At 37.6% G+C, this 26,492-nt stretch overlaps 1 protein-coding gene across 17 annotated transcripts in view; it reads right to left on the bottom strand.

The window, feature by feature from the left end:
* PWWP2A (PWWP domain containing 2A) overlaps nucleotides 1–26,492 on the bottom strand; it is a 102,818-nt gene that overhangs the window by 6,417 nt on the left and 69,909 nt on the right. For 3 of the 17 annotated variants that reach the window (XM_032594276.1, XM_032594277.1, XM_032594286.1), the window contains exon 2: nucleotides 8,428–9,392. In XM_032594276.1, the coding sequence (XP_032450167.1) occupies nucleotides 8,428–9,392 (965 nt within the window). The other 14 variants (XM_030328251.1, XM_030328259.1, XM_030328242.1 and 11 more) reach the window with 10 other exon arrangements.

The raw sequence follows: 26,492 nt of genomic DNA, 5'->3' as shown, positions 1-26,492 counted from the left end.
TATTTATTCTCCCCATATCACAGAGGATGACAGTAAGGTAACCTAAGATCACACAGCTAGCTTCTAAGGGACAGATCCATGCCCGCCATTGAATCCAGGAAGAAATCTGGCTCAAGACCCTGTACTTTCAGCCATGTCCCTGAAAAGTGAGAAAGAATGCTTCTTGGCTCTGGGGGTCTGACCGGCTCAGTCAGGAGCGTGCAACTCTTGATCTCAGGGTTGTGAGTTCGAACCCCATGTTGGGTGTGAAGGTTACTTAAAATCAAATAAAACTTAAAAAAAGAATGATTCTTTGCTCAATACAAGCCTGGTATAGAGCACTGCTGGTCACTGGCAAGTTATATACTCACAAGTATCCATTTCTATATTTTACACTCAACAGGATAACCCTCACATTCTTATAAAAACATTCTCTCCAGGCAAGCAAAAAACTGTTTTACTAGGGGAAAATTATATCCCTTCTAGACTTTTTCAGTAACTTTTAAGTGAATCTTTGTGTTATAATGAATACATGTGTATAATGATATACATTATAATTACAACTTTTTTAGTTTATTTATTTTTGAGGAAGAAAGAAGGAATGAGCAGGGTGGGGGGGCAGAGAGAAAGGGGGATAGAAGGTCTGAAGCAGGTTCTGTGCTGACAGCACAAACCGTGAGATCATGACCTGAGCCAAAGTCAGATGCTTAACAGAGTGAGCCACCCAGGTGCCCCACAATTTTTTTTAGTTTAAATGAAAAGGGAAAAAGTGTTATAATAACAGCCTAATGCTTTAGCTATGGCATAGGTGGTTTTCCTTCTAGATACAGGCACTAGGATAGAAAAAATTATGAGTTTTAAATCATAATTTCTGGTTAAGACTTAGATTTCTAAAGTAGTAAAAAGCAGCTACCTGTCACATTCTTATGATTACAAGGAAAATATAAATTATGGCTGTGTTTTCAATGTATTTTTAATGAGGCCTTATACAAATGTCAGGAATTTAAAGAAAAAAGTTTTAATTCACATTTAAACCAAGTTTTAAGACTACGTATTTTTCAACTGGTCTGTTTCGAACATCAAAGTTTTAAGAAATTGTTTTATAAACCGAAGTGTCCAATAGTAGAAGGCTATAAATTGGACAACATACACTATAAGCTATCGGAACTTATTCGGTTAGAAAATAAGAATCTGACTCAGAAATTCAGTATTTTGATAAATCCTTGTGATTTTTGATTCTATGGTTTCTTTTCCTTTATACCTCCCTGTATCCAATCTTAACTTGTGCCACAATAACACAGAAATCTTTAAGAAAAATTCAAGTTCAGCAATTGCTTTTTTCAGAAATTAGATGCATTAAAATTTGACTCAATCCATCCCAAACTGGACTTAAAGGCAGGATATAAAAACTAATTTACTTTAGCATTTCCTACCAGAGTGTGGTACACAAAATCATCTTAGAATTTTAGAATTTTAATAGTATGTTGTCAAGGAGTATGTGTTTTTCATTAACTGTACTGACATAAAAAGTGTAAAAGTGGGGGTGCCTGGGTGGCTCTGTCGGTTGAGCGTCCAACTTCGGCTCAGGTCATGATCTCACAGTTTGCAAGTTTGAGCCCTGCATCGGTCTCTGTGCTGACAGCTCCAAGCCTGGAGCCTCCTTTGGATTGTGTGTCTCCCTCTCTCTGCTCCTCCCCTGCTCACGCTCTCTCTCTCTCTCACAAAGATTCAAAAAAAAAATTTTTTTTAAGTGTCAAAGGGAGTAACAGTAAACAAATTTGAAAATATGGCAAAAAGTGTGATGGTATGTAAGTAAGTTTTGGGGGCGCCTGGGTGGCTCAGTCGGTTGAGCGTCCGACTTTGGCTCAGGTCATGATCTCGCGGTCCGTGGGTTCAGGGTCCCGCGTCGGGCTCTGTGCTGACAGCTCAGAGCCTGGAGCCTGTTTCAGATTCTGTGTCTCCCTCTTTCTCTGACCCTCCCTGTTCATGCTGTCTCAAAAATAAATAAATGTTAAAAAATAATAATAATAATAATTTAAGTTTTGGAAGCTAATTAATTCCATTAGTAAAATAATTTCAATGATTTCCATATTGATAAAATTGTCCAAAACAACTGTTTTTGTCACTGGGAGGGAATGGTTTTAACTTAAAACCTACCCTTAAGTAATTTTAATAGGCAAATGCAGTCACACTAACTCATCTAAAAATTTTGCCACGAGGCAGTTACAGTTCTAGCACTGACCAGGCTGATCCAGGCTGATCAGGAAGGAATCCTGGAAGCCAGGCACCAAGGTGCATGTTCCAGTCATGGTGCTTGACCAAGAAAAACACTCCCGTGACTTACTGTTCTAGAAGCTATTTGGAAATTATCAGTCCAGATGTAAAAGATTTTGATCAAAATCCAAATTACAAGTGGAAAGATGGTGATGTGTACACAATGTGAATGTACTTAATGACACAGAGCCATACACTTTTTAAAAAAATGGTTAAAATAAATTTTATGTGAGGTGTACTTAATTTTTAAAATACAAAACAAAAAAAACCCCTAACAAATTATAGTGTTCTGTGTATGTATATGAAGGAAGAAAATAATTTCCACCTAAAGTCACAAGGAAAGGGAAAAAATCCTTGAGTCTATACTGGGGCGCCTGGGTGGCTCAGTTGGTTAAGCATCCAACTTCAGCTCAGGTCATGATCTCATAGTCCATGGGTTCGAGCCTCGCATCGGGCTCTGTGCTGACAGCTCAGAGCCTGGAGCCTACTTTGGATTCTGTGTCTCCCTCTCTCTCTGCCCCTCTCCCACTCATGCTCTCTCAAAAATAAGTAAATGTTCAAAAAAAAAAAAAATCCTTGAGTCTATAAATATGAAGTCTCTTGAGTAGAGACTAAACAAGAAGACTTAAGCGCTTCTCTTCTTGGTACCAACTATCCATGGGAGAGACACTAAGACATCCTGGAAAACTAACCCTACAGAGACCATCTATATCACTATGACTTTAAACCTTCTATTCCTTTATTCAGAATAGCACAACAGAGCACATAAATTGCTAAAGCTTTCTTTCTTTAAATTCTGTGCACTCTGTTTAGTGAGGGCATACACGAACTGTAAACACAGACTATGAAGGGCCTATTAACTCAGTCAGAACCAGGTAAAGGTAAGTAATTCAGCTTAGCTGTTTTTATTTTCTCCTGGCAGTTGGCATGGCACCAGCTCCTTCTGGTTCTATTTCTGAATTCCCTGTATCAGGCATCTCAATCAGAGATGATCTTCACTGCCACCATCCTAATACTATCCCAAAGCAAACGCTAAATTTGCCCCAAGTGAGGGTCTTCATTCTCTTCTAGCAAATCCCCTATGGAGGCCTTCACTGGGCCCAAATCCAAACAATATCCTGAATCAAAACATTATCAACTTTTCTAGACATTTGCCAGTCCCTTCTCTGCTAGGAGTACTAAACAAAAATGAACCAATACAGCAGAAACCATAGAAAAATTCACAAGTTAAAAGGAAAAATCTAATTTTAGATCCAAATTATAGATTTCTTAAGGTACAGGCATACCTCGTTTTATTGCGCTTCACTTTACTACGCTTCGCAGATACTGGTTTTTTAACAAATTGAAGGTTCAAGACTTCAGTGGAGGAAGTAACTGCAGATGTGGCAGAAATAGCAAGAGAACTAGAATTAGAAGTGGAGCCTGAAGATGGGACTGAGTTGCTGCAATCTCGTGATAAAACTTTAACAGATGAGGAGGTGCTTCTTATGGATGAGCAAAGAAAGTGTTTCTTGAGATGGAATCTACTCCTGGTGGAGACGCTGTGAAGAGTGTGGACACGACAACAAAAGATTTAGACTATGACATCAACGTAGCTGATAAACGGACTTTGAGAGGACTGACTCCAGTTTCGAAAGTTCTTCTGTGGGTAAAATGCCATCTAACAACATCACATGCCACAAAGAGATAAATCGTTCATGAAAAGCAGAGTCAATCGATGTGGCAAACTTCACTATTTTCTTATTTTAAGAAAATTGCCACAGCCACCCCAACCTTCAGCAACCACCACCCTGATCGGTCAGCAGCTATCCACACTGAAGCCAGACCCTCCACACCAGGAAAAAGACCCACTGAAAGCTCAGATGGTTAGCAATTTTTGGCAATAAAGCTATTTTTTAAATTAAGATATACATTATTTAGACACAATGCTATTGCACACTTAACAGACTGTAACAGAATAGAAATAATTTGTATATGCACTAAGAAACCAAAAAATTCATGACTCACTTTATTGGGTGGTCTGAACCGAACCCAGTATCTGAGGTAGGCCTGTTTTCTAATTCCCAATTCAGTTATTCTATATAAAGGACTTGTATATGTAGGTAAAGGAATGCAAATGTGTATCTTTCCTTCAACATAACCAACGTTAAGTATGACCTGTTCAAAATAGGGGTGCAAGTCAATATTTTGTAAGTTAGAAACTCAAACCCACTAATGAAGATACACATTTAATTGATTTTGGTAGCACTTTCATTTTCTTTGCCTTCAGTCTGTCTTCATACCTATATTCTTGTCTATTCTACTTAGTATGAACTTAAAGTTACTATTCATAGATTTTTCCCTTCAAAAGCACATAGGACATACATGTCCATCAAGTCATATGAGTGGGCTCCAGACTAATGAATTCTACTTTCCCTATTTTGCTGATCTCTGGTTCCACATCTATAAATGAGTCGAAAAGATACCCCTTTTAGATTAACACTTGGCTGTTCTGGGAAACTAGAGAAAAATACTCTGATGCTTTAAATTTCTGACCAATTCTAAAAATAAAGACATCTTTCGCTGTTACACCTCTTATTTTTACTTGGTTTCTCCCCTTGTTAATCCCTTATTCTAAGCCACTTTTTTTTAGACCACTGGAGATGTGATTTGGCCTAAGCCTAGTTTTCTCTCTGCCAGGGGAAAAAACCACTTTTGGTTATCTCCATACAAAGAGTACATGCCTCCTTCTTGACCACTTTAAAGAAAAATGTAAAAGGAAAATGGCTACAATGATCCAATTCAACTCTATCTCCATCTCTACTGGATACATTAAACTGTTTAAGAAATTTCTATTTGGTATAACGTACAGAGAAAATGAATCACTATGCTGTACACCTGAAACTAATGTAACACTGTGTGTCAACTATACTCAAAATTTTTTTTAATCTCCATTTGAATGAAACACTACTATGCAGCTGTTGGGTTAGTGTTTAGAATATACAGATTTTAAGATTAAGCAGTTCTTTAAAGTTTCTTCCCCTATGGAAACTTCAAATGAAGTGTGCCACAGTTTAAAACAGAGGGAGTATTTGGCAAGATAATTAGAGATCATGCACATTACTGATTATATTTCAACCTTTCCCTCAGTGGTATGGACTACATAAAATTGGATGTTATTTTACTCAACAACCAGGACTTTGTTACTCTTTTTCTCCATGGCTTCTGAAATAAATCAAATTCGGTTTATGCAACCAGAGCACATTTGCCAAAGCTTCTGACTATTTATTAGCAATATCCACAGTCAAACCCACTGCGTTAAGATAAAACTCACCTGGATCATTACATGAAACCTTGAAATTACATATTTTAAGGGACTTTTTGCTTTGCCCTGTTTAAATCTTTCTGAACCTTAGATTTCAAACTTTCAAAAATTTCTGAATGAACAAATTCATTAATCTGAAACAAATACCCCAAAAAATATTTTAATTCCTTAAAACCCCTCAATCATGCTGTGAACGTCTTTCAACCTGTTATAATCAAAGAATTTTAAAAATAGTATAGTTGTTTCTGTTTGCAGGAAAGAATATGTTCTATTCAAGTGCAACATTGTTTTTTTTCAATTGTGTGTTTATTATAATCAAAAAGCATTGACTGAATTCCCCAGAAGAAATTCTACTTGCTTTTGCAGAAATCAGTGCATAAATCATAGAAGTCCATAACCTTAAGGAAGCTGACAGATTATGGATTTTAATCTCCATTAATTCCATAGGTAACTAAGAGATTTCAAATTGGATTACTTAGAATTACACAAAAAGTTGCTCTACTTAAAATTTTCAATTTTCCATGTCAAATTGATATTGCATCAAATTTAAAAGTAAGTTAGACACACACAAAAAAATGAAAGCAACTTGAAAAGTCTTGGGATAAACTTGCCTCCACAGGCAATCAGATCTATTTTTCACTAACAATGAAAAGCTAAAAATGGAAAGTTAAATCTACATGGACCATGTAGAAAAATAGTGATCTAAATTACTAGCCCCAAAAGCAAGGATACCTGAGGCAGAAGACCAGGTGGAAGAGAGACTGGTTGTAATTACAAGAACCATGTGATGAAATATTAAGGCTAAAAATGAGGAAAATTAACCCCACACGTTTATGAGAAATTGGCGGGAAGAGTGTCTCAAATCTAGAAGCACATCAGACCTATATGCTATAAAACTTCATTTTAAGATTATGAGGATCACTTACTTGAATTTCATCTATACTCAGATATTTTCTCTGATAGGACAAATAGGAAAATAAAAGTTTGATTTTTTTCATCTCCTCTACACACTAACAAATAATTTTCTACCATCTTGAAATTTTTCAAAGCTTTTTGAGAAACACACACAAATAATTTGGATTTAGTCGATTTTATTTACAGCTTTTTTTTTTTTTTTTTACATTTCAGAGCATTACACAATTACATTTTCTCATTTTCTGACCTGCAAACAGATACCTTAAACGGAAATATCTTTTAAAAATTATCAAATTAGGTACATCCAAAATGCAACAATTACACATATGACAATTAATTCACAAAGTGTAATTTACCAGGACGTATCCTAAGAATTTAGGAACAGCCAGTCAGGAGAAATCTGACCAAATTTAGCAATCAACTATTTACACATCCAAAGACAAACCTACCTAAACTCCCAAACCAGAAATTTGAAAGTTTTTGTTAAATCCCCATTGGACAAAAGAGAGTGATGATTCAAAAACCTAGTCAGCCTTGAAAGTCTTAACCCCAAATACCGGGCTCTTTCCCCAGTCTGCAACTGAATAGCAAGCATCTCAGTCTGTCAAACACCTAAGTATCAAACTCTTGCGCCATTATGCACATAGAAAGGCTAAGTGTTCATTAATTAAAAACAAGACGTCATTAAATATCCACACTATTACCCCCCGCCCCCAGCTCACCAGCCCTTACTGCAATCCCAAATATGCAACCTGTGTCACATAGTGACAGGCTCTATCTTATATATATATATATATATATATATACACACACATACATATATATGTGTATGTGTGTATGTATGTATATATGTATGTATGCATATACACACATATATGTATGTGTGTGTATATATATATATAAATATACACACATACAGTACAAGGTACAAATGGCAATTAACAGTCCCTGCAAAAATTCATTTTCAGTTGAGGCTATGGCTCCTATGCCTTGGGATGGTTTGACTTCAAAACTGAAAAACACTGCTGAAATCTCACTTCCTTAAGACAAATTGATTGCTTGTTCAATTTTAGCTTCTCAGTCTAAAAATGGCTATAAGGTAAGTATAAAAAAGCAGCCAACTGAGTACAATTTCTCTCTCCGATTTGGCCAAGCTATTTTGTAGAAGTTACTCCTAACTAGACTAGAAAATCTGTGGCGCCTTCCGATGGTTCTTGCCTACCTTACTGTCCATGTTCACGTTTCAAACTGTGTCAACAGAGCCCGCACTTCAGGGGTCAGCTGCTTGGCAGCCTTAGCCGCCTCTGTGATAGCCTTGCGATACAGGCCCTTTCTCTTCTTATTAAAGCGTGACTGGAAGTTTTCTAAAAAGGGGGAGAGTTGCGAAAGAGCAAGAAAAGAGGTTGTTGGAGACCCAAACCATGAAATACGGGCCTCCTGTCGGACTAAAAGGCCGCTATCTTTCCGGCTCACAGTTATAGTAAGAATACGGGCTGGCCACCAAGGAAAGCCATAGATCTTGGCCCAAACAATGTCCCCTACACATATGGTCCTGCCATCTGGTGTGACGCATTTAGAGACGTTTTTGGAAAAGACTTTCATTTTCAAGGAATTACTGAGCTTTTTCTCTTCCTTTGAAGAGGAGGAAGTGGAGGAGGTGGAAGGTGCATGCATACTGCCTGGAGGAAAATCAAAGCTTTCAGAAGAACTACACTCAGAGTTGGAGGATTTCAAATCATCTGTGCTATCAATGCTACACACGGAAGCACTGGAAGAGTCAGGTTTCTTTTGATTTAGGGTCATGTAAACAGAGATACTGCTTTTGCTGCCCTTTTTGCCCAGTGTCTGTGGTTCATCCCGCTCACCAGGCACAAGCACGTCATTGGTGTCCTGAACCTCACTGCTGGCCTCTTCGGGGCCTTTTGAGGGACTCTGATTTTCTGAAGGGGCCTCACCTGCTGAGCGGGTGGAGGTGCAGCGAGACTGGGGCTTGGGTGCCATCTTGCCACTCCGCATTTTCTCAAGTCCTGTCTTCAAAGAAGAGTCATTCTCTTCATTCCTGTACCTCTGTGGTTTTAAACGAACCCGGGGTGGAAGGGAACCTGAGCTAGGACTCTGATATCGACGTGTGAAATGGACTTTTGAGTGTGCATTTTTGGATGTAGAGGTTTCGCTCTGCTTCTTCTGTGCCTTTTCTTTGGCAATTTTCAACACTTCCCGAGCTTTTGCATGATCCATGTTCTTACTCTGGAGCACTTTTTTAGTACTTAACTGAGCTTTTGATGTATTTGCCTGAGCAGAAACTTTGACTACTCTGCCTCTGCTGTGAGCAATACTGGAAACCTTAACCACAGTATTTCTTCTCTGGCTTTCATTTTGGTTTTTCCCATCCACTTTATGGTCAGTTTTCAGTTTTTTGTTCACAGCAGTTACACTTTCGTTTTTCCGTTTCTTGTCTTCGTATTTAGAAGAGTCACTTGCACTGCTACCTTTTCTAATTTCCTTTTTTTCAGCAACAACACTGTTTTTACATTTGTCACACAGGACTTGCCTGGGTCGTAGTTTAATAGCATTCATTATTGAAGTAGGCTCTTCCCTGTACATTTTTCGTTTGGGTCGCTTGATTTTCCGAGGAGGTGGCTGAGGTATTGACTGGTTATATGTGTCCCTGATAAACAAAGGGGGAGGATAAGGTGCTCCTTCATGAAAGAGAGGTGGTGGTTTGCAAGTCCACAGGCTTTCAGCCAGGCTCGGCTCGGGAGGCGAGACTGGAGAAGGGTCATCAGGAACAGCACCGTTCACTTCACGCTTGACTTCCGTCCCTTCTTGGAATGTATTACTTTGGAGCTGCATGGCTTCAGGTTTGTCCTTATATTCCCTTTTGGGAAATACTGTCACAGGGATCCCATGGGGCCCAAACCTTGGAAAGAAATGAAAGAAAAAAAGAAGTCATTAAGTAAGTGTCTAAGATTCAGTTTCTTAAACTGCAACAACACCTAATGTTTGTTTGTATGGCTTTCCTGAAAACTATTTCATATTAAAGAATAAAAACAAATACCAACTGACCACCTCACCCCCAAAATCCCAAAGCCCTTCAATTTTTCACTGGTCCCATATCTTAGGGCTAAACAGATTATATGTCTAGGTATAAACTCAAACGATTGTTCTAAGCAGTGCCAGAATAACGGAGATTATTTAAAATAGACCTTTCAGTCTTGAATCAGAAAGGCATTCATTCTATCAGGTAGCTTAATATGAAATGACATTTGATATTACATTCGCTGGACTACGGACAAGTCTAGTAAATGCGACTATGAATCTGCAACATACATATCTCTCTCTGGTTATATGAGCTTTCAAAAGCTTCACAAAACAAATTCAGCCTTAACTATCCCAAAACACTGAATGAGTAAAACCCCATCTCAGCTTTGTTTAATCACTAAAGACTCAAAGACAGCTGTGCTCCTTTAACTCATCTTGCACCCTAACTCTTCAGCCCTTCATCTACCTCCTGCCCCGCAAAATCATAAAAATATGAGACATTCAGATGCTCAAGTTAGCACACAAGCAGACAGGTATAGAGCTGTGGCTTTCTAACTGTTTAAAACACACATCACACATTAAAAAAATATTTTCACACTGCAATCTAAAACATTTATGTATACATGCATGTATACATATATAAATAGACACTTACGCCACAGTTTCACTAAATACTTTTAACCTCATATTATGTAATATGACACATTACATGGATTTTAAAACTGGTCCCGACCAAATTTGCAAAGCACTGGTACAGAACATGAATCTTTACAATTCTCCGTTTCTAATAAAACAGGGGTCAACATAACCTTGTTTCTCATGTAGACTTAGAAATCACTGTGGTTTAATCCTCCTGGGCTAAACATCAAGAACTCTTAAAGCTAAACTTGCCACACTCAGACTCCTGCACATAAAAATAAAGTCACACTACCAAAAAAATGTCATCATATACATGTTAACACATTACTTTTAAGCACTATTTGATGCTGTTTGAATACCAGTGAATACAATTCTAATGTCAATCCTTTAAGGCAGAGGTGCTTAGAACCCACGGACCGGCTTCAGGCAGCCTGAACTCCTAAGATGCAAATGTTTTACATGTCTGTTTTTCATGAGAATGAGTCTTGGTTCTCATACTCTCTACTCTCTAAAATGTCCTTATGTCCCCCAAAGGGTTCAGAATACCTCTGTTGGGAAGAAATGTTGAGATTACATTCTTAGGACTATAAACACACCCAAACGCGGACAGGGATACAGTAAGAGCCAACACCACTAAGTTCTATCTGGTTCTAACACCCAAATCATTTTCTTCCTGAAGTCTTCTATTTGGTGACCACAAACCAACAGTTTGAGAGAAATACTTACAAACTACAAAGGAAGAGGAAAGCTTTTACCTAGGGTGGGACAAATTTGAATCTGGGCTAATCCACAAAGGACACTCTCCTCTATCAGACTCTGCCAAGTGGCTTTCTATTCTAGTATCTGGTACTTAATGTTGGCTTCCTATTTACTTGCAAGGCACTCTGGGCATTTAGCCTGTTCTCTTATATGCTCAATGACCACTTTTTCAAGATGACAGAACAAGACAGGTGATTCTTGGATTTTAACATAGAGCTATATAAAACAATGTAACTTATCTAAGGTGAGAACCACAACTGGTATTAGCAATAAAATTCCTACCATTTAAGAAGCTATCATTTTGCCCCCCTGCACTCTCACATGGTGTTTTCACAGTGGAACAAAAAAAACATGCCATTCCTTTATTAGGCATAACTAAAACCATAATCATCCTAATGTCTGAGGTAAACTTTCACACCTGTTCTTACCAACTCTATATCCATAGGTGTTACTAAACCTCACTAGATAAATTTTTTGTGTAAATGGGTAACACTATTTCCTACCACTAAGGATTCAGGTAAGGATTAACAGGAAAATGTCAGCCATTTTTCTTGACTAAAATTTACTTCATTTAATTAATTTGATCCTATTTTCAACTAATTTACTAGACTTAAGGAACATTTCTATAACCTTAATTTATAATCTCAAAGTGGGATGATCTAGCCAATTATTTTAGAACTTTATATCAAATAAGCTGTGGAATCTGATATTTTTCCTCAGAGAGTTTAATAAAAACATTAATTTCATACCTGGGTTTTTTCCCTCACCTTTCCCTCTTAAGCATATAAAATACAAGCATTAAATGTTTTTTTTACTAACACAGGAAGGCACTTCATTGTGTAATATGGCACCGAAAGAGGGGGTGGAGGTGGGGGGAGCCAAGCTGATAACTGTGAGTGGTGCATGACTGGCAAAAGCAGAAAAATATTTGTTAAGGAAACTTTCTCAAAGGACCAGAAAGATTAAATCACTTTAAGAAGAAAAGGGATATCAATGTACCACTCCATCTCAGTTGTCTCCCTAATACGTCTCCCTAACATGGGCAACACTTAGTAACTAAGGGTGGAGATGCTGGTTGAGATATCAATTTCTAGGATCACAACTATGATTTAAACTTTTAAAATCAGAGTGTAAATATATGAAACTGCAATGAATCCATTTCATCTATGTATGTATATACAGATGCTCACATAAAATATATTTGTAACTATGCTCAAAAGTTTGAAAACCACTAATTTACGATACTGTAACCTTAGTAAGAATATAAAGTAGCTACAAAACTATACCCTCTTGGGGCACCTGGCTGGCTCAGTCAGTAGAGCATGTGACTCTTGATCTCAGTCAGAGTCATGAGTTCAAGCCTCAGGTTGGGCATGGATTAAAAAAAAAAAAAAAAGGTCATGTCTTAAAAAAAAAAAATCACAAAATCTAATTTCTCAAAATCTGCAACAGAATACTCTGTGGTGGTTGAAAATGGAGATTCCTAAGCCCTTGCCACAAGACAATCCTAAGACCCTCCCCTAGGGTGGAAAGCAGAATTTAAATTTTTAACAAGAACTTTTGCTTTCGCTTTTTCTAAGGTGAAGGTATTTAGGTCTCCTTTGAGTGTTCAAAGGGTGACCTCAGCAGAGGAAGACTTCAATCACGGAAGAGGTGGAAGGCTGACTAACATCCCTTGCCTGAGCTTTTTCTAAAAGAACTTTTCACAAATACTTGAGTAATAAATAAGACACAAAGCATCTTTCCTCTTTTCCTCACCCCTTCTTTGTGCAGCACGAAGGTATTAATGTATCAGGGACTCATCCTAACCCTTACCTATTTTCAGTAATCTTTAGCCACTACCCAAAAACTCTAAAGGAAAAATATTCAGGTATTATAGCTTAATTAAAAATAGCTCCTGGGTACCTTGGCTGGTTCAGTCAGTAAAGTATCCCAACTTTGGCTCAGCTCATGATCTCATGGCCTGTGAGTTCAAGCCCCTGCAGTGGGCTCTGTGCTGACAGCTGACAGCCTGGATTCTGCTTCAGGTTCTGTGTCTCCCTCTCTCTCTGCCCCTCCCCTGCTCGCTCACTCTCTCTCGCTCTCAAAAATAAGTAAACCTTTAAAAAAATTAAGAAAAAAAAAAAAAGCTACTGGGGCACCTGGCTGGCTCAGTTGGTGGAATATGTAACTTTGGATCTCAGGATTGTGAGTTTGAGCCTCATGTTGGGTACAGAGATTACTTTAAAAATCTTTTAAAGAAATTAATAATAAAAATAAAAATAATCTTTTAAAGAGGTGCCTGGGTGGCTCAGTCACGAGCCTCATGTTGGGTATAGAGATCACTTAAAAAATCTTTTAAAGAAATTAATAATAAAAACAAAAAAAATCTTTTAAAGAGGTGCCTCGGTGGCTCAGTCGGTTCAGCACCTAACTTCAGCTCAGGTCATGACCTCGTGGTTTGTGAATTTGAGTCCCACATCGGGCTCTACACTATCAGAGTCTGCTTGGGATTCTCTCTCTCCCTCTGCCCCTTCCCCACCTAAGCTGGCTCTCTCAAAATAAACTTAAAAAAAATTTGGTTTTTAATCTTTTAAAAACTTTTTTAAAAAATAAAAATAGCTTCCGAGGAAAACCAGGTGAAGTACACCAGAGACCTCTCTGAACTATCTTGGCAAATTCCTGTGAATCTATAAAATTAAGTTTTAAAACTAGTTATCTTCTTAATAATTTTGGAGTAATGAATGCCAAAATCTTGAGGAGGGAGAATACTGGTGCTTGTTATTTTGTGTCAAGGCAAGAAAGAAAGGAAAAGTATCCTCAGCTAATGTAAAGGTGAAACCAATGTAATATAAAGTATTTAATACAGCAAAATTCAAAATGTGACTATTAGAGGAATGATAAGAATGTTTTCTATATTTGGGTTCTACTTTAGAGGTCTGAATTCCATGGAGGATTCTAGCTTTGACTAAATGAAGCTCTTAATCACCCACTAATAAAATTATGATATTTGCTTAAGATTTCTAGCATTACCAATCAATCCTGTACCTAAATTAGGCATCACTTCTTAGAGTAAAAATTATCATTCAAATTCCCTTTCCACAGGAACACTTCAAACAAAGCAAAAAATGTTTACCAACAACTCTTACCTCTTATTCTGAAAGTGTTTTTTAAATGCCGGTATTTTGTTTATCTGCATTAACTTCACAGCAACCTCAATCACCTCATCTCTGACCTAGGATTATACTCTTTTCCTTCCTGTTTACAACAGTTTAACAGTGCACAACTGATTCTCATTTTCTTCCTTCAAATTCTGGTTGCCAAGCTCCAACTGTAGGAGGAAATTCTTTTAAAAATATTGTACAGTAAAAATAAAGAAACAAAAAACTAAGGTATTACTATTTTAGGCAAGCAAACAGGGGTCCCGAGGAATTCAACACTCAGAAAATAATTCAGGAGGTTAGCTGAGACAGACCCCAGTGTTCTGGCTGAACCAGACCTCCCTCCAATAAACAGAAAACAAAAATAAACTTTTCCTTCCCAGAATTATGTTCTCTTAAAGAATCTACAGTAGGAAAAAATTATATGCAGTTAACCACTTGAAAAATAATAATCCTGATTTATTTCAAGTCAAGTAGATGTTTTCAGAAATCACTTCTTCCTTAAATTAGCAACAGGCTAACTCATAAAGGAGGAAACCGTAAAGCACGATTTTGATTCACATTACATCTCTGGAGATTGGTTATCATGTCAAAATTTAATCTTAGGACAAATGAAATTAATAAGCTGTACACAACAGAAAATTTTACAAAATAAAAATGTGCCTCTAAGCCCCCCAAAATTAAAACTTCACGCCTGTACACACAGTTCTGGGTATATATCCAAAATAACTGAAAACAGGGTCTCAAAGAGATAATTGCACACCCGTGTTCATAGCAGCATTATTCACAATAGCTAAGAAGTGGAAACAATCCAAGTGCCCATCAAAAGACAGATGGGTAGGGGCGCCTGGGTGGCGCAGTCGGTTGAGCGTCCGACTTCAGCCAGGTCACGATCTCGCAGTCCGTGAGTTCGAGCCCCGCATCGGGCTCTGGGCTGATGGCTCAGAGCCTGGAGCCTGTTTCAGATTCTGTGTCTCCCTCTCTCTCTGCCCCTCCCCCGTTCATGCTCTGTCTCTCTCTGTCCCAAAAATAAATAAAAAACGTTGAAAAAAAAAAATTTAAAAAAAAAAAATAAAAAAAAAAAGACAGATGGGTAAATAAAATGCGGTATGTACATACAATGGAATATTATTCACCCTTAAAATATAAATTGTCACATGTTACAACATAGATAAAGATAAACCTTGACATTATGCTAAGTGCAATAAGTCAAAACAGATACCATATGATTCCACTATAAGACATCTAAGTCAGTCAAATTCAGAGAAACAAAGTAGAATGGTGGTTGTCAGGGGCTGGGGGAAGGGGAAATGGGGAGTTATTTCATGGGTCTAGAGTTTTAGTTTTAGAAGACTGAAAAGTTCTGGAGATCTGTTTCACAACAACGTGAACCTACTTAACACTAGTTACGGAACTACACACTTAAAACTGGTTAGGATGGAACACAATATGCGCCTTTTAAAATTTAAAAAGAATTTTTAATTATATATCTACCTAATACAGAAGGGAAAAGTTTGATGAGCAGTATATTTTCATGGTAGTAATGGAATGATTAGTGCAAGGGAAAGAGTCACTACACTGAGGAATAACAGAACAATACCTTGACCTGAGGACAATCCAGGTGAACAGCACCAATGAGGGCAAATAAGGATTATGTGCCTGCAGACGTGGTGCCCTGAGAACACCGCCCTGCCTGTATAGCCTGAACCTCACGTAAGCAACTATCAGACAAACCAATATTGAGGAAAAGTCCCTATTACATGTAGCCTATTTTATATGGCAACTAAATACAATACATGGTCATTTACTGGAGGAGGAAAAAAGCTTTAAAGGACATTATTGGGAAAATTGACAAAATGAAATATGGGCTGCAAATTAAAGTCCTCTGTGAATGTTTCCTGGATTTGAAAACTATATTGATTTAAGAAATAAATGCACAAGTATTAAGAGGTAAAGGACAATGATGTATGCAACGTACTCTCAAAATAGTTCAAGAAAAAAATACGTTTAAAGAATAATAAAGCAAACATGGCAAAATGCTAAAAAATTAGTGAATCTAGATAAAGGGCTTATTATAAGAGTTCTCTGCTGCGTTTGAAATTATTTTAAGATAAAAAGGTTTTAAAAATTAATTGGGGCACCTGGGTGGCTCAGTCCGTTAAGCGCCCGACTCCGGCTTAGGTCATGATCTCGCAGTTTGTGAGTTCGAGCCCTGCCTCGGGCTGTGTGCAGACAGCTCAGAGCCTGGAGCCTGCTTCGGCTTCTGTGTCTCCCTCTCTCTGCCCCTTCCCCACTTGCATTCTGTCTCTCAAAAATAAATAAACATTAAAAAAATTTTTTAAATTAGTTTTTAAAAGGTATAATCTTAAATTTAGTTCACCTCAACTCCACCAAAACATTTAAGCAAAGAAGGTACATAAAAAAGAAAAATTGGAGGCACCTGGCTGGCTCAGTCAGTAGAGCACGCAACTCTCGATCTCAGGGTCATAAGTTCAAGCCTCACACTGATGCGGAGCCTACTTAAAAACAAAAACTTGTCCTACTTAAGCAGAAATGCCAACAAATGCACTTCAAGTACCACTAAGCACAAAATCTATATTCAGATACAACTATGCTAATTATTCACAGTATAAAGCCAAGCCTCAGTTCTAGAACCCAACTTCAGTAGGCAAGACCAGAATGTAATACTTGTTGCCAAAAGAAACTACAGACTTGAGAGGGAAGAAATCACAGTGGATTAGTGACCAGGCAATGAGCTTTGTACGAAATGGCCTACACCGAGAAGGACCTAGACAGATTTACTGAAGAGTGAAACAGGGAGTGGTAAAAAGTGGTTACCCATTTGTGAATGCTGGTAACCAATTTAAGCTGGTTTAAAAAAGTGAAACACTGGGGCGACTGGGTGGCTCAGTCAGTTAAGTGTCCAACTTCGGCTCAGGTCATGATCTCACAGCTGGTGGGTTTGAGCCCCAGGCCAGGCTCTGTGCTGACAACTCAGAGCCTGGAGCCTGCATCAGATTCTATGTCTCCCTCTTTCTCTCTTTGCCTCTCCCACACTTGTTCTATCTCTGAAAAATGAAAGAAAGAAAGGAAGAAAGCAAGGAAGAAAGGAAGGAAGGAAGAAAAGAAAGAAAGAAAGAAGAAAGAAAAGAGAGAGAAACAGTGAAACAGTGAACAGGTGTCACAAAAAAATCAGCAGATGACCAGATGCACTAGGAGTCACCACAGAGCAACCTGATTCCCTATTCCATAGGAGAGAGGTAAGAATTCAGCTTACACAGGCAGTAACAAAGATAATCCATCTGGCGGAAAGAGAACGCATGCCGGAGACACTGTGCATGAGGGAGGGCACTGCTATGAAAGTTCGGTGAGAGGATGGTGAAGGGAGAAAACTAGTCACTTAAAACAAAACCAAGAAAGGGGCACCTGGATGGCTCAGTCCACTAAGCATCTGACTTTGGCTCAGGTCATGATCTTGAGGTTCCTGAGTTCCAGCCCTGAGTTGGGCTTTCTGCTGTCAGCATAGAGCCTGTTTTGGATCCTCTCTCTCTCTCTCTCTCTGCCCCTCTCTCTTGCTCTCTGCCACTCCCCCACTCACACTCTCAAAACTAAACATTTTTTTTAATTGCCCCCCCCCCCAAAAAGGACAAGACCAATGAAGGCTTCTGATTGTACAGTGATGGGATCGGAAGTGTCTCCATCATTTTGATAAAACTTTAGCTCAGAGACACCTGAGTCAGTCAGTTAAGTCAGTTAAGTAACTAACTGTTGGTTTCAGCTAGGGTCATGATCTCACAGTCACAGGACCAAGGTCCAGCTCTCCCCGCCCCCCCCCACCCCACCTCTGCTCTTCCCCTGCTTGTGCTTTCCCTCTCTCAAACAAATTTAAAAAAATAAAAACAGGCTCAGCCATGCTAGTCTGGTTCTATAAGTGTAAAGAAAAGCACAAAATTATATTCTTTTCCCTCACTGAAATATGTCATTCTCAAAGCTAAGCCCTATTCAATGTTTTAAAAGTATATAGTAAGTAGAAACACTATAAGGACTAAATTTCTCTGAGACTGTATCTTTTTCTTCATGACAAAGCCCAAAATTTCCTCAAAAGCCATCTGCCCCAAGCGGCAGTGCGTAAAAAAAAAAAAATACACCATACCATATATTTTGCAAGCATCTCCTACTTACTCATTCCCTAGTAAAATGTAAATGTCACTCTTCTTTATTAAAAGGCCAAGTTATACGTCACAGATATCACCTGAAGCTTCTACGGCCCTTTTAAGGTGTTTTAAAGGTAAAGATTACACTGCAACATAACAGGATTTACAGTGAGTGTCTAGTCAAGCAAACCCATATTGCTTACATCTGCCACTTAGTTAATACATATAGCACTTACTATATGCTAACAACTATTCTAATATATACTTATTTTCACTAATTGATTTCATCACCACAACGCTTTTAGTGAAGTGTTAGACCTGTCCCCATTTTAGACAGGGTTAAGTGATCTTCCCACGATCACACGGCTGGTACGTAGTAGAGCCAGCACATGAATCCGTGCAGTTAACCAAAGTCAGGTTCCTCACTGCTGCTGCTACGACCACTACCTCCGTTTCATCAAGTTACTTATCCTCTTTCTTCCACCTCCACTCCCCACTAAGGGAGAGGAGGAGCTGACAGCTCCATACGCTCTTTTCAGAACCCTGTGGAGACAGACAGGCTTCCCAGTTCAGAATTTTTCTGGTTTTTGAGATAACAAGCAGCCTATCATCAAGCATATTAATACTTCAGCAATGAAATGAAAGAAAATTCACACTAAATGGGATAAGTAGATGTAAAGGTTTGATAGATAAATAGATGAAATAGTCACCAAAAAGTAACAAAAAAGTTGTTTTAAGAGCTTTTTTGATACTGGAACTGCAGTTAAGTAACTTCAAAGAACTGTCATCTAGATTGAGAATATGCATAATCGCTCACCTTAGGGCCTAGAACATAGTAAGTAGGCACAATATATGGTAACTATTAAAGTTAAAATGTATTCATTTTATTAAATATAAGTGAATATGGATCATGTTTTTAATTAAAAACTACAAGTATTAAAAGAGCAATCTGCAGGGACTATGGGTACCCAAATGGGCAAGGAGGGAGAGAGGATGACTTTAGCAACAGAAAAACAAAACATGCACCAATTATGAACTAGAATCCCAGGAAATATCTTTTAAAATTAACTGGTAGGGAGGGAGGCTGCATAAAAATTTTTAAATAACATCTAAATTAAAAAAAAATATACTCAATCTTTGAAAAGTCTATTCAACCCTCTTATAAAATATGGATAGCTTTTGGAGGGGTCAGGGAGTTAAACACTAATAATTTCGATTTTAAGCTCCCAATCATGTACCATCAACCAATCCTCTAAAAACCTACCTGGATAACTAAGTTTGGAAATAAAGATGGAGAGAACTATGGATAAACTTATGCTTCAGTCTTTTTTTTTTAATTTTTTTTTAATGTTTATTTATTTTTGAGAGAGAGAGACATAGTGCAAGCAGGGGAGCAGCAAAGAGAGGGAGACACAGAATCCCAAGCAGGCTCCAGGCTCTGAGCTGTCAGCACAGGGCCTGATGCAGGGCTCGAACCCACAAACTGCGAGATCATGACCTGAGCTGAAGTCAGAAGCTTAACTGACTGAGCCATCCGGGCGCCCATATGCTTCAGTCTTTTTCAAAGTAAAAATAGTAATAACATCTGTATGGTAGTCAAATTATTTAACTCCTTAATAGTAAACTCTTGATTTTTTTTTTTAAATGTTTATTTTTGAGAGAGCGTGCACAAGCTGGGGAGAGAGAGGGACAGAGGATTCGAAGCAGGCTCTGTGCTGACAGCAGGGAGCCCAGTGAAGGGCTCGGAACTCAGGAAGCATGTGTCAAGTCGGCTGCTCAACACCAGTCAAGAGCAGACAAATCTTGACTTCACTTTTATACATCACGTGGAGCAACACAGTTGACATTTTCCCAAGAAAATGAACACTGGTATCAAAGGATCCTTTTCATTAATGTGAACACTCATCAGTTTGCAAACTTTCTATTATGAATTCTAAGTACTTTTAATATCTCTTTTGTATTATGTCTAATGGGGTCCACCACACAGAGGCCTAAATGATTTCTCAACACTTTTTTAAGACAATTTATTCAATTTATTTTTCTATTCGTATTTTACCAAAAACCGGCTGTTCAACAACTTACAATATTTTAGTCTTCAAATTATTTTCCAATTAAGCTATTCGGTAGTTGGCAAAACATCCCAGGACCATATATGAAGCAACCCCATTTCCAAAAATGCCCAAAGTATTCACTAAATTGGAGTGAAGAGCAATTCCCCCTTTTTTTTTTTTAAGAGACAGAGCAAGCCAGGGAGAGGCGCAGGAGAGATAGATGTAATTTCAAGAAGGCTCCACTCCACCCTCAGCTCTCAGCCTGATGTGAAGCCCTCGAACCCACAACCCTAAGATCACAACCCCAGGCGAAACCAAGAGTCAAACACTCAACCAAACCACCCAGGCGCTCCAAGCAATTCATTTTTTTTTTTAAGTTTACTTATTTGAGAGAGAGAGCACACACAAGCAGGAGAAGGGCAGAGCAAGAGGGAGAGAGAATCCCAAGCAGGCCCTGCGCTGTCAGCATCGAGCCCCGACACAGGGCTTGAACTCACAAACCTGAACTGAAATCGTGACCTGAGCCTAAATCCAGAGTCAGATGCTTAACTGACTGAGCCACCTGGCACCACCCCCCCCCCCCCCCCAATTCATTTTAAAAGCAAGCAACTATTGCCCGGTTGAGAGAAGAACAAGGAATCTATCATTTCTACCCACCCCATCAAAATCATAAGCTAAATGGTAATGATAAAAACAGTGAAGTGTATTAGATTTAGACCATGATTGTTTTCCAATCTTAGAGAATTGCATATTGTTCAAAAAGGACATCTGTAAACTACCTAATATCTACCACTTAGAATTTCAGGCAATTTATTTAATCTCTCTGAGCCTTAGTGTCTTTATCTGTGAAATGGGGATTAGCAGAATTTACTTCATTGGATTTTCCAGAGAGTCGAGTGAAAACAATGTATACAAAGTGCTTGGCCTAGGACCTAGTTTAAGAGTGGGAAATACATAGTGGCTACTGTTAATTACAGAAAGTAAAGATTGGCAACCTTCCTAGAAGATGGGAATATGCAGACAGCGAAATCAAATATTTTGGAGGTATGAGTTTTAAAAGGCTAAAAACCACTGTTCTATTTTAAGGTGACTATATAAAACTGGTCCAAGGAAAAAAGATAAAAGTTATAGACTACTAAATTTCTAGTGGGTAACCAGATTTAGGATACCTATTTGCCAGTTCTATACTAAGGATCTAGATTTGCCACCCAAGTGGCCCATCTCCACATGTACTGCTTACTTTGTAATTACATCCCAATCAAAATTAACCAGTAACTTTTAAAACAGGTTTAACAAATTTATGGTCCTACTATTTTGGCAAAACCACTCCTTAAATATTAGTTATCTCCAAATATGGTACAAGAATCACCTGCATCAGAATCATCTTGTTAAAACTGCAAATTGGAGCTTAAGCACATTTGTTTGGAGAACCACTGCCCAACATGTTTAGCAAAAACATTCTGCTAAATCCACCCAGTGTAACTTAACCTCCACTTACTCTCTTGCAAGATCAGACACTAACTAGAGCAAGCTCTGTTCTGCTGGTAATGTGTGCCTGAATCAATCTGGAATTTAGGAAGAACAGGGCCAATATCAAGAAATAAGGATGTACTTCATAGGCACAAATAACTATGAAGAACTTTTTTTTTAATCAATGTGACATCAACTCAGCCATAACAGAGAAGATGAGCACATACTACACAAACTCTTTAATAGCTCCCCACAGAAAAGCAGATCTTAGGAAGATTAAGCCGATTTTCATCAACAACTTTGCTTTAAAACAGTATATAGTGAAGTATGGTCTGTCTTACATATAAAAGGCTGAAAATTAGCCTCATTAGAAACCCCAAGTCCAATAAAACACGCCTGGCATAGTTTGTGTCTACATCTAGTTTATCTAGTTTATAAAATTTAGCTTTAAAATCTGTTTTTAATAGCATGATGTTACAGGATTCTTTACACTCAAACTAGGTTTTTAATGTCCAACAATTATCACCTCTTAAAAAGAAAATCCTTGCAGTCCAACATGCTATGGAAGAGCGCACTCTCAATACAACATATATATTGATTTAGTAGTGGGTGTCCTAAAACTGTCTGGGTCAGAAAGTAGTTGGCACTTGCCTCTGTGCTATCTTACTATGGGAACCTTTTATCAACACCTTGGGATATAAGCAGTATAATCACCAAAAAAAAAATAAATAAAATAAAAATTTAAGTGTTTTAAATATGTACAACTCAACACAAGCATTCAAGCATACTACTTCAGGACCTAAATTCTCAACCTGGATGCTTAATATAAGCTACTAATACCACTACTCACTGCTTCACCAGAATGGCTGTATATTTTTCCCACCAAAAGTAGAGCTATTGCACCATACGTTTCATGGTCTCTGTAAAGAAAGAAAATCATTGTCTTGGTTTATATTTCCTTAAAAAAAACAAATAAATTTTCTACAAACTGTTTTAAGAACTTAGTGAAATCTGAAGTTTTTTAAAGAAATCACCTCAATTCTTTTTAATGCAACAGTACCCCATAGACACACACAAGTCAATATTTGTAAAAGGTCAAGTCTAAAATGTAACTAGCTGCAACTTTTAATAAGCATGTACCACAAAATTAAAATGCACAGGGTTTTTAAGCATAAACATTTACTTCATGACTCCTTAATTCATATCAGATCAAATAAAATGGAATTCAGAGAGATTTTTCAGGATTTCAAAGTAGCTTTAGAACTACTTTTTAAGATGTGGAGAGCAGTAATAAACAATTTAAATGATCCCTCTGTGTAGTTAGAAACCATAGGTCCCGGTATATACTGTTCCTTCAGGTAGGGATTGAGAAGGCTGAAACTACGTTTTCAGAAACTGGGGCTGCAGCCTTTTGCCCTCTGCAGAAAATCTTCACTGGTTAAATTTTTCTATATTTGGAATTATTAAAGTTGAAAGTGTGTTTAAGCGATAGGTCTACAGTGTGCAAGCAGGCAAGTGATAACCTGTATCATTTCTACTGACCCAAACTAGGGAAGAGAGGATTTCAAAAGAGGTCCTGAGGGGACTGTGGCTGTTGCACCTTCAGTTTGCTCCTGAAGGAAAAGAACTACTTTTAAAAATCATGAAAATTCATCCAATGGGATGCAACTGGAAAAAAATCCAGAATGTGGAAAGTTCTGCCAAAGTCAACGGTTTAACAAATAAACTGCAAGGGAATAAATGTAACGGCAAGAGAACTACCAAAGAAAAACTTATGAAACTCATCAACCAATTACTAAGTATAAACTTTATTTGGATCCTAATTTGAACAAAACTTAGATACTGACTGAGATGTTAATTTTGAGATGCACTATGAAATTTTTACACTGACTGGCCACAGGATAATAGAAAGGAACTGCTGCCATTATTTGGGCTGTGGTAACAACAGTACAATTATGGTTTTAAAGTCCTTATCTTTTCAGAGATCTATACCAAAATTCTTATGGTAAAGAAATAGGTTTAGAATTTGCTTCAAAATAATCCAGTGGAGGTGGGCATATGATGAAAGGAGTGTGACTAAGAATTGATAAACGTCAAAGCAAGAATGATACATACAAGGAGGTTCATTTCCCATAATAAAATACAAAAGAAAATTATGGTACAACCACTGATTTATTTTCTAAAATAATCACTAAGACAGTTTAGCAACCTGAAGGAATGCTTATTATATAATGCTAAATTAAACAAATGTATTTATGTCAAAATTTCAAAAGCTTAAGATTGAGGAAGAAAAGGGAGTAAGAAAACCAAACTGAATTTGTGGGTTAGTTGATTATTTTTATCTGCTAGTATTAGATTATTGTCATTACATATTGCTAATGAAATCAGGAGTAGGCATGTAATTTAAACTACCTAAGAGAGCTGGGTATAAAACAACAGTAGAGGAACCTAGAATAAACTAAAGAATGCCTGAAAGGGTATTCAGTTTCATAAATCCTAAGCTACATAAAAGCAGTTTTTAACCAGATATTCAAGTATCTTCATTTTTAGGTGACCATGTCATTTAAATAGTAGCCAAAGCAAGCTACTTTGAAGATATGAGGAGGAAGTAATCAAACTGGGGTGGTACAGGAAAACCAGACCTCCTGGTCACCCTACTTATTTTACAAAAATACATAAACTGAGGCATGAAGTTTGTTTAATGTTTGGGTTTGTGAACTGCCTAAAGTCAAAATGAATTATCCTCACAGACTACAGACTGGAGCCCAAAGAAGCATAAAGATTTGCCCAAAGTTACAGTGTTAACTAGAAAGCCTGGCGCCAGGAGTCAGACCCCAATTACTCTGACACTCTGCCCAGATCAATCTACTTTTCAGTAAGTGGTACTACCACTTTCTTTTTTCTTTTTCAATCACATGTGTCCTATTCCTTTTCTCCACAAAAGAGATTCTCCTCAAAAATGTGTTCTTCAAATAACTAAAAATAAGGCAAAAAATAATACAATGACAGGAGGATGAAGAACATCAAATGCTTACAAAAGCAGACTCCGGATCAATCCATATATATGAAAAGCTGCACACTAGGACTGAACACTTTTCTACACAGTGAACAACTCTTCCAACGTTAAAAGACATTTCTGTACCATTCATAATGTCAGAATAAAATAATCAAAAGCATTAACTGGCCCTTTTAAAGATTGAAGAAAACCATGCACATACATTGAGGCACTTAGGAGTCTCCCAAATGTAATTCTTTCCTGTCTCCTTGAACAAGAACCAAGACTTCAGAGACTGCTTTGTGTTCTGCAATTTACAGCTAAGGAAATGGGGAAGGTGCAGAGCAGAAGGGTCTCATGGCTATTACCTGACTGAAGAATCTGCTTGGCTCCAACACTCATACCCTCTGTATTATCCCATATAACCACTGAAATCAAGACAGGCACTAAATTTCAGAAATCTGCAATTCTTTACTTACTGTTTAAAGAAAATTTGCCAGCCCAACTTTCTAATATGAAAATAGAAAATGTATAGGCTTCAGAATCAGATCAACCTACACTTGAATCCTTACTTTGCCATAGGCGCAGTGACTGGCCAAATTAAATGAACTTCAATTTCCTCCTATATAAATGAAAAATACCACCAGAGTTACAAAGACTAAAACAAGTGGTACAATGCCTGGTACATAATAAGCACTCAATAGGAAGTTCTTGTTATTTTTAGCCAAAGGTTTAATTAAACAGCCAATTCAAATAGGATACAAACTGTTTTTAAAGCAGCTGATTACTATAGTCATGGTATAATCTATGAAGACTATCTCCTGGATCATCAGTTAACCCCAAACTGCACATGCAAGTATGCAATCAAGGTAAAGCACAGATTACAAAATATATGGACAGATCCATTTTTCCAAATTATATTATGAAAAAGAGATACCCAACTAGTCAATCATTTGTAAAAATAATAACTCCTTCAAGTGCTAAATTTTAAAAACTCTGTTATTTCCTCACCAATTCCACAACGGCTACCTCCCATATATAAGCTTCCAGAAGGCAGGGACTGTATCTCATAACATTCAAAACACTAAGAGGTGCCTTAGTCACAGATGTGTTCAATAAGTATTTGTTGAAAGGTTGATATGGTTTCCTTAACGACCTTTTAAAAAAAAAACTTTAATGACAAAATCCTTTCACTTTAAAACATTAAAATGCAAAAGGTTTGCAATAAAAATACCTCCTTCAAGCAAAGAAATTGCTGTCTATAAGAAGCATGGTTAGCAAAGTAGAACTCAAACAACAAATTGCAATTTCCTATCAAAGAAAATTTTTTAAAATAAAATAAAACACCAACACCATGAGCACCTCAACAGAGAAAAGCACTATCCATTCCATTGCCAGGAACAACTTACCTTTTTGCACCTTCCTTTTGCAGATTTGAAATCCAGATTCTCACACAATCACTGGCCTTCATTTCTGTTTGATTCAATAGCATACACACTACTGAGTCTCTCTCCTTCACTATTAAACGCATCAGTAGAAAGCACACTGGTCTTATTCTGCTTTCTAACTATGAAAACAAAAGTGCAAAAAGTCCTAATCCAAAATTCTCAAAAAAAAAAAAAAAAAAGAAAAAAAAATTTTTTTGAGATTACACAATGTACAGAAGTAATTAATTGTAAAGGCTCCAGCTCCCATCTTCCCCCCCTGCCCAAACACCCTACTTCAACATTTCTTTTTTTTTTTTTTTTACAAGCGCTTTCAGTATTTTAA

The sequence above is a fragment of the Lynx canadensis genome, chromosome A1 (genome assembly GCF_007474595.2).
Source record: "Lynx canadensis isolate LIC74 chromosome A1, mLynCan4.pri.v2, whole genome shotgun sequence".
Taxonomy (NCBI): Eukaryota; Metazoa; Chordata; class Mammalia; order Carnivora; family Felidae; genus Lynx; species Lynx canadensis.
Note: the sequence above shows the minus strand (reverse complement) of the source record. Positions and strands in the feature narration are given on the sequence as shown.